The sequence below is a fragment of the Lithobates pipiens genome, unplaced genomic scaffold, assembly GCF_037356315.1.
Source record: "Lithobates pipiens isolate NorthernLeopardFrog02 unplaced genomic scaffold, aLitPip1_a1.2 Scaffold_19, whole genome shotgun sequence".
Classification (NCBI taxonomy): domain Eukaryota; kingdom Metazoa; phylum Chordata; class Amphibia; order Anura; family Ranidae; genus Lithobates; species Lithobates pipiens.
The window spans coordinates 343,826,046-343,846,973 of NW_027507764.1; the positions used below are offsets into that span (position 1 = coordinate 343,826,046).

The window sequence follows — 20,928 nt, forward strand, 5'->3', positions numbered from 1 at the left end:
ACCCGATTTGTACATCTAGAGAGTGACATTTTTGCCCATTCTTTTTTGTAAAATAGCTCTGTCAGATTGGATGGAGAGTGACTGTGAACAGCAATTTTCAAGTCTTGCCACAGATTCTCAATTGGATTTAGGTCTGGACTTTGACTGGGCCATTCCAACACATGAATATGCTTTGATCAAAAACATTCCATTGTAGCTCTGGCTGTATGTTTAGGGTCATTGTCCTGCTGGAAGGTGAACCTCTGCCCCAGTCTCAAGTCTTTTGCAGACTCTAACAGATTTTCTTCTAATATTGCCCTGTATTTGGCTCCATCCATCTTCCCATCAACTCTGACCAGCTTCCATGTCCCTGTCCCTGCTGAAGAAAAGCATCCCCACAACATGATGCTGCCACTATGTTTCACAGTGGGGATGGTGTGTTCAGGGTGATGTGCAGTGTTAGTTTTCTTTTAGGCCAAAAAGTTCAATTTTGGTCTCATCCAAACAGAGCGCCTTCTTCCATGTTTGCTCTGCCCCCCTCATGGCTTCTCACAAACTGAAAACGGGACTTCTTATGGCTTTCTTTCAACAATGGCTTTCTTCTTGCCACTTTTCCATAAAGGCCAGATTTGTGGTGGAAGTAGAGCGATTGTTTTGGCGAGACCACATTGGAGATTTACACACTTGGATATATTTTCGGCCATTTGATGACTACTAATTTGTGAGTGCAAACTTTATCTTTACTAAAAACGTATTGATTTTACGGTATCACACTATGGGATTCTCTTTTGTTTCCCGGTATTGAGTGTTACATACGGAGGCTCTGTGAACATCTAAAGGGTTGCGGGAGACCTATTTCCCAAATGGTAGGTGAGACTGTTCTTTTGGCAGTCATCGCCCTCTGGTAAGCAGGCAATCTATACGTTATTTGTGGTGAAGAGGACGCACATTGCATGCTGTTTGAAGATAGATCATGGAGATCATTATTACTCACTTATTGCGTGGACACTTTATATACCGTATATACTCGAGTATAGGCCGACCCGAATATAAGCCGAGGCCCCCAATTTACCCCCAAAAAACTGGAAAACTTATTGACTCGTGTATAAGCCGAGGGTGAGACATGGCTGTCCATCCCTGTGTGTGTGTCCGTCCATCCATCCCTGTGTGTGTGTCCATCCATCCATCCATCCATCCATCCCTGTGTGTGTGTCCGTCCATCCATCCCTGTGTGTGTATCCATCCATCCATCCATCCCTGTGTGTGTGTGTGTGTGTGTGTGTGTGTGTGTGTGTGTGTATTCATCCATCCATCCCTGTGTGTGTGTGTGTGTGTGTGTGTGTGTGTATCCATCCATCCATCCATCCATCCCTGTGTGTGTGTGTGTGTGTGTGTGTGTATCCATCCATCCATCCATCCATCCCTGTGTGTGTGTGTGTGTGTGTGTGTGTGTGTGTGTGTGTGTGTCCGTGCAGCCTTGTGTGTGTGTCCAGCCTACCTGTGTCCCAAGCCTCCGTCCCGAGCCGCCGTCGTCCCGAGCCTCCTCTGTCCCGTGCCTCCTCTGTCCCGTGCCTCCTCTGTCCCGTGCCTCCTCTGTCCCGTGCCTCCTCTGTCCCGTGCCTCCTCCGTTCCGTGCCTCCTCCGTCCCGTGTCGTGCCGATGGATCGCCGCTCTTCTCGGCGGCCATTCTACAATTCAAAAGCCGCGCCTCCGTCCTCCGCCTGTGATAGGCGGAACACTCAATTTCCCAGCAGCCTGTGTTCCGCCTATCACGGACATCCTCTCATACTCGTCCGTAGTATGAGAATGAACGGATGTCCGTGATAGGCGGAACACTGACTGCTGGGAAATTCAGTGTTCCGCCTATCACAGGCGGAGGCGGAGAAGGAGGCGCGGCTTTTGAATTTTAATGTCCGCCGTCTGTCTGCTCGATACGCTGATCGAGCAGTCAGACAGCGGTGACTCGAGTATAAGCCGAGGGGGCACTTTCAGCCTCAAAAAAGAGGCTGAAAATCTCGGCTTATACTCGAGTATATACGGTACATTTTTTCATCATTGATTCTAATGGGACTCTGCATTAGATTTCTTTTTTTGATCACTTTTTTTTCTTTTTCTTCTTTTTTTTTCCTTTTGTGGTTAATTAACTGTATTCATTATTCACAAATTAATTTATCACATAATTCAATTATGTGTTGTTATTAGCGCTGCTTCTATTTTGTTTTTATATTTTCAGATTTGTTGAATGCACGACTAATAGTTGTCCTGTGGACAGATTTTTCCACCTGAGCTGTGGATCTCTGCAGCTCCTCCAGAGTTATCATGGGCCTCTTCTCTTGATTAATGCCCCCTCTCTGCCCAGCCTGTCCGTTTAGGTGGACGGCCATGTCTTGGTAGATTTGCAGTTGTGCCATATTCTTTCCATTTTCAAATAATGGATTGAACAGTGCTCCATGACATGTTCAAAGCTTGGGATATTTTTTTATAACCTAACCCTGCTTTAAACTTCTCCACAACTTTATCCTTGACCTGTCTGGTGTGTTCCTTGGACTTCTTGATGCTGTTTGTTCACTAAAGTTCTCTAACAAACCTCTGAGGGCTTCACAGAACAGCTGTATTTCTACTGAGATTAAATTACACACAGGTGGACTCTATTTACTAATTAGGTAACTTATGAAGGCAATTGGATCCACTTGATTTTAGTTGAGGGTATCAGAGTAAGGGTCCTTTCACACGGGACAGATCAGTGAACATCCGCTTGCTCAGAGGGGATCGCTCCGTTGATCCCCGCTGAGTCGGCGGATGACAGGGCGATCCCTGCACACTGTGCAGGGACCACCCTTTCAGATCTCTGCTCTCCCCTATGGGGGGATCAGATAAACACGGACCGTCTGTCCGTGTTCATCTGATCCGCTCTGCAGACGGATAGAAAAATAGGATTTTCCTCCGTCTGCAGAATCGGACCATAGCGGGGACGGATGAAATCGGGTGTCATTGGATGTTCATCCACTGACACTCGCTATCCCATAGGTATGCATGTATGTTCATATTTCATCTGAAAACAGATGGATGAAATACGGACATACTGTCTGCACGTGTGAAAGGGGCCTTAAAGGGGCTGAATACAAATTCACACCACACTTTTCAGATATTTATTTGTAACACAATTTGAAAACCATTTATTATTTTCCTTCCACTTCACAATTGTTTGCCCCTTTGTGTTGCTCTATCACAGGGGTAGGGAACCTATGGCTCTCGAGCCAGATGTGGCTCTTTTGATGGCTGCATCTGGCTCTCACCTCTCAATCTGCAGATTGCGTGGTGTGCCGATCCATGGATTGAGCCCATAGGAAAGGGCGCAGCTTCGGCCTAGCTCCGGAGTTGCGGCCATCTTGGTACACCCGGCGGTGGCCTAGGTGAGCGGCGCGCTGACGTTATCATCACCCACCTCAACTGCTCATGGATCTGCCTGCCTGTGTAGTGGTAAGCAAGCAGACAATCGTAGGGGAGATTTGGATATTACAGTGGGGGAGATGACGTGGATATTACAGTTATAATTGAAATTAGTCAATCGATTATAAAAAAATAAATAAAAAAAATAAGATTTAAACATATTGTATGGCTCTCGTGGAATTACAAATATTAAAATATGTGCCGTTCATGGCTCTCTCAGCCAAAAAGGTTCCCTACCCCTGCTCTATCACATAAAATCCCAATAAAATACATTTATGGTTTTGGTTGTAACATGATAAAATGTGGAAAATTTCAAGGGGTTTGAATACTTTTTCAAGGCACTGTAAACAAGCTATATGAGAGCTCTATCTAAAATGTTATACCAAAGGAATTTGACAATTTTTGGGGGTGAGATGGGGCACCCAAACTATGTTTGACGTCATGTAATAGATCTAATTTGAAACTGGAATAACACCCAGGAGAACCCAATTGAATAAATATCATGTGTAATAATTTAGAAATCCAACCTGCCAGATTGGTTACACAGATTTTATGCTTCTGGGCAAGATAAACTATACCAATTAAATCTAAACAACAACTGGTCTGGATTCCTGTGCTGTATGTTAGACCCCATTCACACCTGAGCGTTTTGTAGCTTGAAGCCTGAAGCTACAAAACGCTAGAGGGGAAAAATTCTATTATTCTCAATGGAGATGGTTCGCATCTCCACTCCATGTCGCCTGAAGCTCAAACAAGTTCCATACCCTTTTTTGTCGCTCGAATTGAGCAGATTTGGGCGTTTTTCTTCTTTTAACATTGGTGACCTTTTGCCCCGCACAAAATCGCGGTAAAAAAACGCAGTGAATCGCGGTAAAAAACGCCGCAAAAAAACGCTTGAAAACGCTACACTCAGGTGTGAATGCAGCCTAAGGGTGTGTAAGAAGCAGCAGCTAATACAGCCATAGGAAAATATAAATTGTTTGGAAAACCCCTTTAAGTTGTGACTAAATGATGAAAGAATGTGAAAAAATAGCAATTTCCTTTTCACTGTTTTAATATTTTCAAGCGTTATTTTTCTCTTATGATTTTTCACATGCAAGTAGTTCTTCCTGCTAAAATCAATAGACTTGTGGTGCCACCTATATCCTTTTTGTAGACAATAGCTTCTCGAATGATCAGGATGTTTTTTTTTTGTTTGGTTTGTGGTGGATAAGAAAATCCCAATGCATGTCAAGTTTAATGATTTTCACTTTTTCAGAAATGTCTTTTCTACATAACCTACGTGTGCCTTGCCATTACATTTCAAAAGATGTTAATACTTTATATCTTTTCTCGAACACCGTGTAAAGTTTTCACATAGTAATTATGTTTGCTTAGCGCAGCAGGGAGGAAGGAATGAAGCAAGAATGAAATATTCTGCAAGCTGATAGCAACTGTCTCTTTTTTTTTCAATGATTGTGTCAGTTAATAGGTACACGGAGGTAATCATCTAAATACAAGACTGCTGATAATGATGATACTATTTGGACACGTCATAGTCACACAAGGCAAGCTGGGATGGGGCAGAGAGGACAAAAATTACAGTTTGCATGCTATGTGTTAGTACGTCTAGAACCGATAACTAAAAGATTGGGCAAATTGTGTCCCTGCTTTGCTAGTATATAGCTCCCAACTGTCCCCAATTTGGGACAATGTCCCCCTGCCCCCCTCATTTGTCCCTCATTTTGGTCTGATCTGTATAGTTGTATAAAAAATGCACCATTCATCTTTCAAAAAGTGTTTCCCGGTGCTAAACCTTTCATCCAATTTCTAAATTGCTGCATTTGTAAATGTGTTAAAAAAAACAAAAAAAAAAACATGCGTGGGTTTAACTATTTTTTTTGTGTAATTCTCCTTTAAGGGGGCGTGCTAAGGGTTGTGTCTAAGCCTTCATAGTTTTGCTAATAGGTGTCTCTTGTTCCGTTCTCAAAAAGTTGGGAGGTATGCTAGTAGTTTGGTTCTAGATGTATGGGTGTAGAGTGAGTGAACTGGTCGTACACAGTACTGTATACCACCAACAAAAAGGCACAATCTGTTAGGATAATGACCATGAGAACAATGCCTGATGGCACTGAGAGGCAGCCTTGAACCTCTTATTATAAACAAGAAGGTGATAATGAGTAAAATGATGCGTGTGTTGTCCCTAATAGCCCCGCCTCCCTAGGCTGTGGCCTATGTTGGCTGTGTGGAATTCTGACCCTTATCATTATGCCACAGAACCTCCAAAGTTCTACACAATTTTGAGGCAACCCAGGAGGTGTGTTCAAGCGTGCTTGTGCATTTTTGCCCTATCCCTCGTGGCACATTTTTCAATGGGCTGCCCTGTGCACGTGAAACACACAAAAAAGGTGGTGCCACAATTTTCCAAATCCTGCCACACCAAAAATCAAGATATTGCGGTACCATGCATTTTATCAGACATAAACACACGTGTATTTGCTTGATGCACGGGGGTGCCATGAGGAATTATGAAAAATGCAGCACATTTTTGTGTGGTGTGGGAAAACTCAGTTTTGCGTGCCTAACCACACCACACCTGGTGTGAACAAGTGCTAAAATGTAGTCTGTGAGGCAGAGTTCAGTGGTCAGTAGGTTGTGACACAGAGTTGCCCTGTACCTGTAGAAATTAGTGAGCAGTATGTAATGGCAAGGTAGGGTAGTATGCAGTGGTAGAGCAGTTAGTGAGCAGTATGATAGCGGACGAGCAATATGTATTATCAAGCAGTGAACAGTACGGTAGCGCCAGTCAGTGAGCGGCATGTAGTGTCAGTCAATGCAGCGCCAACCTGAGTGTAGTAGTTTAAAACATGCTTTTAATTATAGTTTAAAATGCACTCACTCTGTGTAAGTTGTAAGCAGGCATATTATAAAAGAAATCCAAATGGACAGCAGGATTTCACAGGAGATGATCCTCTCAGGCTGTATGCTCTTGTCTGTCGGCGCCGGTGGCTTCCAGTGTCACAGATCAGAGTAGGCAAGGCACAATGAGAATCATCAGTCCGCAGAGTCCTGGGTCACGATCGGATGATGCTAATGTCACGATCGGATGATACTGATGGCGTGCTGTCACGATCGGATAATGCTAATGGCGTGCACGCGTTCGGAACATACGCGTTGCTTCGTCAGGCATAGCGATCCTTCATTTTGGATGTGGTATTAGAGGGAAAAGGGGCAGGACAGTTGAGCCAATCAGATCATAGCACCGCCTTATCAGTAGACCACTGGGTTTGGCTGATTCAAATGAGATGAGAGGCGGGGTGTTTTAGGCTATGATATATTATAGAGTCTGTATGCTGATTGAAAACATAGTATAGAGCAAAAAAAGAGAAAGACTGTAGGAAACAGTAAACATATACACTAATATTCAAAAAGGTGAAATATAAAGCATGCACACACTTAAATCTATTAAAAACAAACAATTACTATTTTCTATAGAGATATATTATCTCTTGAGTTTTAAAAGACTATGGAAAAAAGAAATAATAAGATAAAATAATATAATGCCACTAGAATATTCTACCAGCAAACAAATTATTATGGGCATTATGGACACAGATATTCACACACAATACACACACAAGGCTACCAATCCTGGACAGGAAAAAAATAAAATAAAAAATATATGTATATATATATATATATATATGTATATATATATATATATATATATATATATATATATATATATATATATATATATATATATATATATATATATATATATATATGTATGTATGTATGTATGTATGTGTGTGTGTGTGTATATTTGTGCGCACATGCATATATATGTGCATACACACAGAACAACATACAGGGGAGTCCGTACTAAACTACGTATGCACAGACGTGCATGCCTAATATGTACAAGAAACTGAAGGCATGAATCTAGGGCCTGCATATGTATGCAAAGAAGAGCATGCACATACACATCTGCAGGTCAGTGGATGTACTGACCTTCATCATATGAAATGATAAATTCCAATCAGACGGGAAGTGAAAAATAGGAAAAGAGGAGGATTGAAAAGTATCGATCTATTTATTATATGTTATATAGGGCACGTACTTACTTAGGCCCTTTCTATTTGTGGTAATTACATGTAATTCAGACTATAATGAACCTGTGGAATGATATGAAAAATAAATTAATACAAAAAGCGGTACTCCTGTGAGTAGTTGCAGCCAGTGAGCAAAAGCATAGAATTTCTGCTGGAGAACGCTCTGTCCTCAGCCACTTATCGTGCCACTGGAAATGGAGACTTGCAGGGCTGCTATCTCCGCTCTTCCATCGTCTGCTGCTGGCTCAGCCATAGCAGCCACCTGTGTGTGAAAACGGTGGCCCCACCACCTCCGGATGCATTGGGAGAAGTTTGGGAAACAGAATTCCATATAAACTCTGAGAAGAGAATGTTACAGCCCCCACCCCATGCTGACCCCTACCTCCCTATGAGCTGTGGAGGTGAGTGAGGGAAAACCAAGCATGCTGGGTGGCCTCCCGATATGCTCCTAGACAGTAGAGAATCCCACAGGAGGTTACATGCCAGTTTAAAAGGCACACAACTGGCAGTGCAGTTTTATGCTTTTGTTGCGGCACCCCTGAGGACTCTATTACAGCACCCCGGTTGAGAAACCCTGCTTTAGCCTGATGTGCACAATATGTAATTTCAGTGAACATTTAATGAAAAGTGCTACATTTCTTGTGGAAAAAGTGAATAATCTTTTATGTGTTAATGTGATTTTCTAAAATGGAAAGCCTCTGCAAGTTTTACCAACTTGTGAAAAGAACTGAAACTTGCGAATTATTAGCCATGTGGGAAGGGCTGGATGCTCATATTTCTGCATGGAAATCTTGTTTTTGAGTAATTTAGCAAATTAATTACTTCAGCTGTGGAAGATTTTACCCCCTTCCTGACCAGGCCATTTTTTGAAGAAAATAAAAATAATACATTTCAGTGAACAGACATTATTAGTTACAGTCTTACCCACTTCAGTTCCGGAAGATTTGGCTGCTCAATGACCAGGCCATTTTTTGCGATACGGCACTGTGTCACTTAAACTGACAATTGTGTGGTTGTGCGACTTTCTACCCAAACACAATTGATGTCCTTTTTTTCCCCACAAATAGAGCTTTCTTTTGGTGGTATTTGATCACCTCTGTTTGATTTTTTTTCACTATAAACAAAAAATAAAAATAAATTGTGAAAAAAATAAAAAAATATAATTTTTATTTCTGCTATAAAACATATCCAATAAAAAATAAATGTCTTCATCAATTTAGCCCAATATGCAGTCTACTACATATTTTTGGTAAAAAAAAAAAAAAAAAAAAAATAGTATATTGATTGGTTTGTGCAAAAGTTATATATAGTTATATATAATGTCTATGAACTATGGGGTATATTTATGGACTTTTTATTTTCTTTATTGTTTTTACTAGTAATGGCGCCATATCTGACACTAAGTGAATCTTTTTGGAGACGAATGACACCAATACAGTGATCAGTGCTAAAAAAATGCACTGTAACTGTATAAAAGACACTGGCGGGGAAGGGGTTAACATCAGGGGTGATCAAAGGGTTAAGTGTGCTCCTGAAGTGTAAAATATAAACTTGATCACATGAAACCCATCACCACAGAGAGATAAGAGGCTTATCAGAGAGCCAGTGACCACACTTATTCAGGGGGGGTCACAAGGCACTTGTTGGATCTGATATTTTGTCAAACGATGACTCAATGTCTTGGTGCTTCCCTCTGCAATCTGGGACCTTATAGAGGGATACCACGATGTCCTGGTTCGTCCCTCTCCGGAAATCCACACAGGTACCAAGCATTGTTCAGCTCCAATACAAATGAAACCAAGGCAAAAACATGCAAAAAAAAGGAAAAACTCCAATAGTGCGATATGCCTCGTAAGGTTACTTTAATAAAGAGAAAAACAATGCTGCATGTAAAACAAGAGACCGATGTACGAGTCAGGCAAAAAAAAAAAAAAATAGTAAAATTGAATTCCAATCAGAAGTAAAATCACATCAACATGTGAAAGCGATCGCGCATGCACAGACCGTGTGTGCGTAGCGTCCCGACAATCATCATTTGTCAGATATGACATCATCAGGGGTAGTGCTTTCTAATGCTGCGTACACATGATTGGAATTTCCAACGGGAAATGTTCGCTGTGAGCTTGTTGTCAGAAAGTCGGACCGTGTGTATGCTCCATCAAATATTTGAGGTCAGAATTTCCGCACACAAATGTTTGAGAGCAGATTCTCAAATTTTCTGACAACAAAACTTTGTTGTCGCAAAGCCTGATCGTGTGTACACAAGTCCACGCACAAAAGCCCACGCATGCTCAGAATCAAGTACGAGACAAAAGCGTTCGGTCTTGTAAAACTAGCGTTTGTAATGGAGATAGCACATTCGTCATGCTAAAAATTTTGAAATCTTTCAATGCAGTGCATTCTTTTCTTTTATAATGCTAGAATGATGAAGTTGCTTTGCTGCTGATATTCACACAGAGTTCTGACAAACAGATTTTTTTATGATTTCTTGTGATCTCATGAATAATCTTTTTTTTATTTATTTTTTATGGTGATCTCCATAATATTTTTTGTCGTTTTCTGTGTCAAGCTACCACAACACCATTATTATCTTTTATTTTTTTACCTCAAAGCGGAAAAGCGCAAATTGTCTCTCACCAAACTTCTACTAACACAAGATTAGCAGAGGGAGCCCAAAGGGTGGGGCACTGGCTATTGAACTTCCTTTTCATAGTCTCGTCATGTGTTGTACATCACCGCGTTCTCATGTTCGGAATTTTGAGCCAACATTGTGTGATCGTTTGTATGCAAGAAAAGTTTGAGCCAACATCCTTCGGAAAAAAAAATCAGATCGTGTGTACGGGGAATTACTGTGTGGGGGTTAGACTGACTGGAGGAAGAGAGACAAATGTTCTTGATTAGTAGGAAGATAAGATCTCTCTCTCCCTCTCTGACAGAACAGCGGTCTGCCTTGTTTACATAGGCAGACCGCCTTTCTGCCTCTCCTGTGAACGATCGGTGGGTCCCGGCGACCATCGTGACCCCTGGACCCGCTGATTGGCTCCCGCTGTGTCCAGTCCCAGCGGGAGCGTGGCTCCATCGGCATGTGCCCCAGAGCCAATCCAAAGAATCCCGTACAAGTATGTGGGATGGTCTTTAAGTGGTTAAAGTGTTTGTAAAGGCAGAAGGTTTATTGGTTAAACTAGATTGACTAGTGTCTTTTTTCAACCAAACTAACTATGTAACTAACCGGGTGATGAACAGATTTGATGAAGGGGAGGAGCCAGGAGCGCTGATCGGGAATACGAAAAGAGGAGGTTCTGGGCTGCTCTGTGCAAAACCATTGCACAGAGCAGGTAAGTATAACATGTTTGTTGTTTTAAGAAAAAAAGTAGCACGGGGGTTGAAGTTCTTAATGTTGAACTTAACTACTGTATATCTGAGCACCACCAACTGAAAGTGCTGTTTAATTCATTTTCAATATTCAAAGCAAACTCTGCCATCCTTCCATGTCTCCATGCATTTTTTTGTTGTTGCGGAATCACTTTGAAAAACACCCTCCTAGGATTTCTAGCCATGGACATCTTGAGTAAGGGCAGATGATTCATATAGCATTTACTTCCTGGAATACATCTGCTCCTAACTCTGGCATGGAAGCCAGAAAGTGTGCCCCTGCGCCCCTCCACCCAATGAAATAAAAAACTGCACATCAAGACTCCCAGAATGTGTGACATCATTTTTGCCTGGGCCAAAAGCCAGGAAGAAACTGAACAAAGTAAAAAATAAAAAAAAAATAAAAAAAAGTTTAAAGCCAGTGAATATACTCTACCTTCCTACTTATTTTCTAATTCCAGCAACATAAGGATTAAAAATAGTTAATTTTGATTGATAGAGAGTTTAGTTTGCTTCAACTTTGCTGGCGAAAATGCTGTTTTAGGGCTCCTTTAATGCTGGCCAGGTGAAAAAGGAGAGGACCTGATCAGCCTTAGCTCATCAACAGAGACCACGTGGAAAGCCCTCCTGCATTACTTCTTGTTTACTCATCCCAACTAGACTTATATTCTATTAGGAGTTGGCCTTTATCAGTATTGGCTTTAATTCTGCATAAATCAGTAGTAGTAGTAAGACCACTGAGGTTTTATCTCAAGGTTAAAGCATAATCTTTTCTCTCCAAAAGCAGCACAATTAAACACTGAAGGTTTTCTGTATATTCCCATTTGCATTTCTAACTCTAAAAGGAATCTTATGTTCCTTTTCACATGTGAATTTACAGAAAAAGAGGTTGCATAAATCACTCAGCTTTTCTGTTTAAATTAGTATAACAGAATGCATTCTAATTTAAACCACTCATACATACAAATGGGAAACATGATGGAATCTATTCAGCAGTTATCTGTCACTGAGCTGTGTGGCATTAAATACATATATATGTGTGTGTGTGTATGTATATATATATATATATATATATATCGCTTACGATTTATATATTTAAATACACCTAAACAAATAGGACCTGTAAATCAATGGACCCATGTGTTCCTTGTTCTGTAGGATTATGATTATACTAATAAACACCTATTACAGTGCATTATTTCAGATAGCGAGTACTAGCACCAATAATTATACATAATATCTATGTTCCCTTTTAGGTAACATTTATTTACATCATTGCACACAAGTTGTTATATCAGACCTTCATCCTATAATGTTTCTTTTATTTTTTAGCTGTTTGCTGAAGTAAAAAATATGGACACTTGCCAGCTGTTTGAGCAGGGGATTCGTACACCGAACAAGCAAGAAGCCCACACTTTGGAAGCTGTGAAATTGGTGGAGTTTCAGCTGAAGCAAGCACTTTCCAAACTAATAATGCATCTTTTTGGAGAAGGTATGTGTTCTTCCACGAAAACAAACAGTACTTATGAACAGTTGATGATGGTTGGACAGACTAACCGGTGAATGATTGCTCTTTCATTAGAACGTGTATAAACTGTAGACCCATAAACATGCTCGCTGAATATCATATGTCTGCAGGTTAAGGCAGTATACGGAGAACACCAAAATAAATCAACCTGTATTCCCAAAATCTATCAGCTGAGTACCTGTTATAGTCTCAAGGTCCCTATGGACATTTTAGTCATCTCCCTGTCTAACCAATCACTTTATGTCTGTAAACAAGTGAGTTGTGTATACCTGTTACAGCTGACCTCTACTTAAGATCTAATTAATTAACACAATTTAATGTGGTAAAGCAATTATTTATAAATGTATTTTTAGATTGTAATTCTGGATAAAAAGCTACAAAGCATTTCTGCACATGTAAAAGTGCCTACATTTTTATAGCATAACATAGCTTTGAGCTCTTTTTACCTCATTAAAGGCCTATGATCACTAGATAACAGTGATGGCATCATCAGGGAGGAAGGTATGGGTCAGTAACAGGTAGAGCTGCACAGCTCTAAGGGTTGTAATTAGGGACTTTGAGGAAGCCATGGCCTGGTGAGCTCACGTATTTCCATCCCTAGGGACTGTAATTGAAATCATAGCCTGGTAAGGTTATGTATTTCCATCCCAGTCTAAATCAAGAGGGGCTAAGCAAGGGGAGGGTGGGATTTTATATGAAGCACGTGACTGCAAACGGGTAATTAGGTGAACATAAGCCCACCCCAACGCGTTTTTCCATGTACTTTATGATTTGGCTCATACCAGTTTCATTCCAGATATCTCAGGTGCTTGCTCCTGATAAGTGGCATTTAAGCCACAAAACACGTAGAGTTACCGGATGCTGTGTCTTTATCCGTTTCACCTATATCTTCTAAGTTCATGGAATACCTACCCTGGCAGGCTCGTCAAGACCATAGGCCCCGCAGGCAATATTTTTTATTATGGTTTTACATAAATCTTTTTGTGGTGAACTAGGAAATTGATATTGGTCATATCATAAGATGTTATTGCCACGCTAATTGTCATTATCATGCTTACCAATTACCATTGCTACCAGCATTATTTGCATACTGTACTATTTATCATGTAATATATGTATGTTATCATGTACTCTTGATACCGCCACTATATATGTTTACCATTTTGTATTCAATTAATTTCCTTATGTTCACCTAATTACCCCTTTGCAGTCATGTGCTTCATATAAAGTCCCACCCTCCCCTTGCTTAGCCCCACTTACTAATATGTTGGTTGCCTAACTAGTCAGTTTCTTTGAAAGTTAACACAGACATTAAATTCAACAATTCATGTCCTTACTGGCAGAATAACTGCACTCTGTTGCCTGCTGACTCTAAAGATATCATGCATAGTACACACACAGGAAGTGAAGTTACTGATTTCCTGTAAACAAAGAAAGTAAAGTGCACGAGTGGAATTGTGTTAAAGTTTCCCCACAGCACACACAACTCACTCTTTATGTGCCATCACTTAGATCTGTGAAGCAGTACATAAAACTCAATCTCTAAAATTAACACCTCCAGTTAAGTAGTCCCCAGTTATGTCAGTTAGGCCCCTTTCACACTGGAGCGGGGCAGGCATCGGCGGTAAAGCGCCAATATTTTTAGTGGCGTTTTTGCGGCGGTATGCGGACGCTAGCGGGGCGGTTTTAACACCCGCTAGCGGCCGAAAAAGGTTATAGCTGCGCTGCCCCATTGATTTCGATGGGTAGGAGCGGGTTAGGTGCGGTGAATACACCACTCCTTCACCGCTCCAAAGGTGCGACTAGCAGAACTTTTTTCACCGTCCTGCCAGCGCACCGCTCCAGTGTGAAAGCCCTCCGGCTTTCACGCTGGAGTGAAAGGGGCCGTTTTTTCAGGCGCTGCACAGGCACTATTTTTAGCGCTGTAGCGCCTGAAAACTGTCCCAGTGTGAAAGGGGCCTTAGAGATTCTGTATGCCGATGAGATATGTCCCCCTGTACTGTACACGCAGCTCACTGCATGGTAACGAGGTGGCGGGGGGGGGGGGGTTGGTGGTAAAATTCGTAAGTTTTAACAGGTGGATGTTAAGATCTTAGCTTATGTGGGCTCTGGTTGTAAAGTTCTTCAGGTGACTCTGTAGGTTCCCTTGAGTCGTCCTTGTTAACCTGTTGCTCCTTGTGGGCCTGTTCGTTTTTGCTTGCTGTTCCCAACCCCTCAGTTAGATTGCTTTCGAGTGTCCCAGCCCAATATTTTTTTTTTGTGGTCCACACCTATCATTGCTTGATACTAAGCTGAGGCATGCTGGGAGCTGGAGGAGTTATGCTGGGATGTCCTAACAGCATTGCTTTGCCGGTGTCCAATTCTTTACAGTGTCCTAATGGGGGACTACTGGCAGTAAAGCCCAGTGTTTCAGAATATTATCCTGTCTCATAATGCACTCCAAGAAAAGGATTTTTCAGTTTAGACAAACATTGTTTTTCTTTGAGTTCATTAAAATGGATGTATACCCTCACATATACCCAGTGATGTGAACAGCCTCAGATGATACACAGAGATGAAACACATCTGCCTATATAAATTGTACATGTATATCTGCGGTTTTCAGCTTTATATAGCCTTTAAAAAGTGCACATCATGTTACAAAATTTCTCTTCCTGTTTAGCACTGGGGGTGGATTATTGGAGGAAAGTCACACACCCCCACTCCACATTGGCAAAGGAAGGAAGTCATGTGCAGATCTCTTCTGTGAGAAGTCAAGCTCTCTGCTAATTTATTTATAGCAACCGCCCATGACACAAACTTCAGGCTGGTTTTATCTCCTGTCTCTGAAAACTTGTCAGAAGTTATCAGGCTGATAACAGAGCTACGGAACAGAATAAACACACAGGAATCGGTGCTTTGGAGAGAGATAAGAAAACACTACAGATATATGTACCCAGCTCAAATTTCATAAATCAGGTTTACATCCACTTTAACCACTTGCCATCGGCAGGCTGTCATAGGACGTCCTCAGCTTTGCAGTGGTAATTAATGCTGGTCACACAAAATATTGAAATTTTGGGCCCTATTTGTACATTTTCACTTAGGAGTGTGCTCACTTTTGTGGTCAGCAGTTTGGACATTAATGTTTGTGTGTTGAGTTATTTTGAGAGGACAGCAAATGTACACTGTTTATACAAGCTGTACTCTCACTACTTTACATTGTAGCAAAGTGTCATTTCTTCAGTGTTGTCACATGAAAAGATATAATAAAATATTTACAAAAATGTGAGGGGTGTACTCACTTTTGTGAGATACTGTACATGTGTTGGAAGATACATTTGCCAAATGACAATCGTGGTCACACTTGGTTTGGGAGGGTTGCCCTCTTTAACCACTTGCCGACTGCCTTACGCATAAATACGTCGGCAGAAGGGCTCGTGCAGGTAGAATCACGTACCTGTATGTTGCCCTTTAAGAGGCAACCAGGGGATACCCGGGATCACCTCATGGGGATGTGTTTACATTAGCATCTCCCTGTTCTCCCTAGTGACAGTGTCACTGATCTCTGCTCCCTGTGATCGGAGCAGAGATCAGTGATATGTCATACACAGCCTCACCCCCCCCCCACAGTTAGAAACACGCTTCTTAGGACATAACCCTACACTGCCACCCTTTTACTGCCAGTGTTATTTACACAGAAATCCGTGCATTTGTATAGCACTGATTGCTGTATAAATGACAATGGTCCCAAAAATGTCCGATGTGTCCGTCATAATGTCGCAGTCACGATAAAAATCACTGATCGTTGCCATTTAAAAAAAATAAATAATAAAAATGCCATAAAACTATCCCCTATTTTGTAAACACTATAAATTTTGCGCAGCCCAATCAATAATCACTTATTGCGTTTTTTTTAACCAAAAATATGTAGAAGAATACGCATTTACTGAAACTGAGGAAAAAAATTGTTTTATTAGATTTTTGGGGGATATTTATTATAGCAGAAAGTAAAAAATAATGTGTTTTTTTCAAAATTGTCGCTCTTTTTTTGTTTATAGCGCAAAAAATTAAAACTGCAGGGGTGATCAAATACCACCAAAATAAAGCTCTATTTGTGGGGGAAAAAAGGACGTCAATTTTGTTTGGGAGACACGTCGCACGACCGCGTAATTGTCAGTTAAAGCGATGCAAAAAGTGCTCTGGTCTGGAAGGGGTTAAATTGTTCCGGGGCTGAAGTGGTTAAGATGAATCTGCTACCTAAGTGTTTATATTTATTTCAGACTATTCTTCTTCATATCCTCAAAACTTTGTTTGCTAAGTTGAGGACAAAGTTGATAAAATGAATATTGCGTACTAAGAAGCCTAGATGTAAGTATCAAATTCTTACAAAACAGATGGAGCAAGGGGGAATAGCCTTACCAAACCTAGAGTTATGCTTTTTAAATCAACACACCTTAACCATGTCTTGTAGTGGTTCAACCTACCTCAGACCAAACTATGCACCACAATTCCTCTATATACTTTGCTGTAGATACCATCAGAATAATGGCCTCCACTATTTGCATTATAGTTTTGAAAACATGGGAAAAAAATGTAAGTAATTGTTGTCTCTCTACAATTCATGAACCTCTAACACCAATAACAGGAAGCCATGGCATTGTCTGACTGGTTCCTGATGCCTTAAATAAGTTCATCATCAACCCCATGACTTTCATGTAAATATTAACCATGGGTCAGTGCTAATAGGGGAATACCTCCTGTGGAGCTATTGTGTTCTCCCAGCAGGGGGGTGCGGAGAGCCATCCTAACTGAAGGAACACACAGTGATTATTGCTAACCGCTAGCAATAGTCACACGAAAAATCCATCAGGCTGGTTGCACTCAACTTGATCAATGGGTGCGCAAAGCAAGTTTAAAAAAAACATGCCCCTTAAAGCGCACCAACAGTGCATCCAGAAGTATTCGCAGCACTTCTGCATTTTGTTATGTTACATCCTTATTCCAAAATGGATTAATTTTGTTATTTTCCTCAAAATTCTACAAACCATACCCCATAACCACATGAAAGAAATTTGTTTGAAATTTTTGCCAATTTATTAAAAATAAAACATAAAATAAATCACATATACATACAGTATCTCACAAAAGTGAGTACACCCCTCACTTTTTTGTAAATATTTTATTATATCTTTTCATGTGACAACACTGAAGAAATGACACTTTGCTATATGTAAAGTAGTGAGTATACAGCCTGTATAATAGTGTAAATTTGCTGTCCCCTCAAAATAACTCAACGCACATCCATTAATGTTTAAACCGCTGGCAACAAAAGTGAGTACACCCCTAAGTGAAAATGTCCAAACTGTCAATATTTTATGTGGCCACCGTTATTTTCCAGCACTGCCTTAACCTTCTTGGGCATGGAATTCACCAGAGCTTCACAGGTTGCCACTGAAGTCCTCTTCCACTCCTCCATGATGACATCACAGAGCTGGTGGATGTTAGAGACCTTGAGCTCCGCCACCTTCCGTTTGAGGATGCCCCACATCTGCTCAATAGGGTTTAGGTCTGGAGGCATGCTTGGCCAGTCCAGCACCTTTACCCTCAGCTTCTTTAGCAAGGCAGTGGTCGTCTTGGAGGTATGTTTGGGGTCGTTATCATGTTGAAATACTGCCCTGCGTCCCAGTCTCCAAAGGGGAAGGGATCATGCTCTGCTTCAGTATGTCACAGTACATGTTGGCATTTATGGTTCCCTCAATGAACTGTATACCCCCAGTACCGGCAGCACTTATGCAGCCCCAGACCATAACACCCCCACCACCATGCTTAAATGCAGGCATAACACACTTGTCTTTGTCCTCCTCACCTGGTTGCCACCACACACGCTTGACACCCTCTTAACCAAATAAGTTTATCTTGGTCAAATCAGACCACAGGACATAGTTCCCGTAATCCATGTCCTTAGTCTGCTTGTCGTCAGCAAATTGTTTGCGGGCTTTCTTGTGCATCATCTTTAGAAGAGGCTTCCTTCTGGGACAACAGCCATGCAGACCAATTTGATGTAATGTGAGGCATATGGTCTGAGCACTGACAGGCTGACCCCCCACCCCTTCAGCCTCTGCAGCACTCATATGTCTATTTCCCAAAAACAACCTCTGGATATGATGCTGAGCACATGCACTCAACTTCTTTGGTCGACCATGGCAAAGCCTCTTCTGAGTGGCCCCTATCCTGTTAAACCGCTGTATGCCAACTTGCTGCAGCTCAGTTTCAGGGTCTTGGCAATCTTCTTGTATCATAAGCCATCTTTATCTTTATGTAGAACAACAATAATTTTTTTAGATCCTCAGAGAATTCTTTGCCATGATGTGCCATGTTGAACTTCCAGTGAACAGTATGAGAGAATGAGAGCAATAACACCAAATTTAACACACCTGGTAACCTTGTCACATGGCACCGGGGATGGGCCCAATTTGGACATTTTCACTTTGGGGTGTACTCATTTTTGTTACCAGCGGTTTAGGCAATAATGGCTGTTTGAGTTGATTTGAGGGGACAGCAAAGTTACACTCTTATACAAGCTATACACTCACTACTATGTTGTAGCAAAGTGTTGTTTCTTCAGTGTTATCACATGAATAAGATATAATAAAATATTTACTAAAATGTGAGAGGTGTACTCACTTTTTTGAGATACTGTAAGTATTCACAGCCTTTGCCATGACACTCAAAATTGAGCTCAGGTGCACATTGTTTGCACTAATCATCCTTGAGATGTTTCTACAACTTGATCGGAGTCCGCCTGTGGTAAATTCAGTTGATTGGACATGATTTAAAAAGGCACACACACCTGTCCATATAAGGTCCCACAGTTAACAGTGCATGTCAGAGCACAAACCAAGCCATGAAATTCAAGGAATTGTCTGTAGATCTTCGAGACAGGCACAGATCTGGGGGAGGGTACAAAAACATTTCTGCAGCATTTAGTGTCCCAATGATCACAATGGAAGAAGTTTGGCACCACCAGGACTCTTCCCGGAGAGGGCCACCCAGCCAAACTGAGCGATCAGAGGAGAAGGATCTTAGTCAGGAAGGTGACCAAGAACCCAATGGTCACTCTGACAGATCTCCAGCATTTCTCTGTGGAGAGAGGAGAACCTTCCAGAAGAACAACCATCTCTGCAGCACTTCACCAATCAGGCCTGTATGGTAAAGTGGCCAGATGGAAGCCACTCCTCAGTTAAAGGCATGACAGCCTGCCTGGAGTTTGCCAAAAGTCACCTGAAAGACTCTCTGACCATGAGAAACAAAATTTTGTTATCTCATGAAACAAAGATTGAACTCTTTGGCCTGAATGGCAAGTGTCATGTTTGGAGGAAACCAAACACCTCTTATCAACCTGGCCAATACCATCTCTACAGTGAAGCATTGTGGTGGCAGCATCATGCTGTGGGTATGTTTTTCAATGGCAGGAAATGCGAGACTAGTTAGGATTGAGGTGAATATCGATGCAGCAATGTACAGAGACATCCGTGAGTTAAAACATGCTCCAGAGCGCTCTGAACCTCAGACTGGGGCGAAGGTTCATCTTCCAACAGGACAACGATCCTAAGCACACAGCCAAGATATCAAAGGAGTGGCTACGGGACAACTCTGTGAATGTCCTTGAGTGGCCCAGCCAGAGTCCAGACTTGAACACGATTGAACATCTCTGTAGAGATCTGAAAATGGCTGTGCACCAACGCTCCCCATATGACCTGATGTAGCTTTAGAGGTCCAGCAAAGAAAAATGGGAGAAACTGCTCAAAAATAGGTGTGCCAAGCTTGTAGCATCATACTCAAAAATACTTGAGACTGTAATTGGTGGCAAAGGTGCTTCAACAAACTATTAACTAGGCTGTGAATACTTACGTACATATAATTTTTTTCAGTTTTTATTTAATACATTTATAAAGTTCTCAAACAAACTTCTTTCATGTTGTCATTATGGGGTATTGTTTGTATAATTATGAGGAAATAATTTATTACATTTTGGAATAAGGCTTTAACATAACAAAATGTGGAAAAAGTGAAGTGCTGTGAATACTTTCCAGATCTACTGTATAAGCAAAACTTTTTTTTGTTTTGGATAGAATGGGGAAGAGTTGGAACTCCTGTATTTCTCCTATGTTGTGTTTTGGGGACAGCATTTTATCACACAGGAAGTGAGCAAAAATATGCAAGGAAAACACAATAAAAGTGTCAAAGATCCTAACGTTCCTCTAACTTAACATAAAAACAAAAAATAAATACATTATCACTTTTGTCTGTGTTACTTTTAGAAAGCTCCCCCCTCACTTCCTGTCCTAGAGAGAACCTTTATACTTGAGCAAAAAATGGAGACAGTGGCGCTTCTGATGGCAGTCAAACCTGACAGGAGTTCTAATCTTTCCCCACTCTGTCAAAAAACAAACAAAAAAAAACTAAAAACATTTGGTTATACAGTAGATACTCTTTAAGACTGCATTGTTCTTTCATGTTTAT

The 20,928-nt window shown here is 41.2% G+C and overlaps 1 protein-coding gene across 3 annotated transcripts in view; it reads left to right on the forward strand.

The window, feature by feature from the left end:
• The window catches only part of FARS2 (phenylalanyl-tRNA synthetase 2, mitochondrial), a 670,425-nt gene that overhangs the window by 229,587 nt on the left and 419,910 nt on the right, over positions 1–20,928 (forward strand). For all 3 annotated transcript variants that reach the window (XM_077492141.1, XM_077492139.1, XM_077492140.1), the window contains exon 4: positions 12,228–12,387. In XM_077492141.1, coding sequence (XP_077348267.1) covers positions 12,228–12,387 — 160 coding nt within the window. The remainder of the gene's footprint in view (positions 1–12,227; positions 12,388–20,928) is intronic.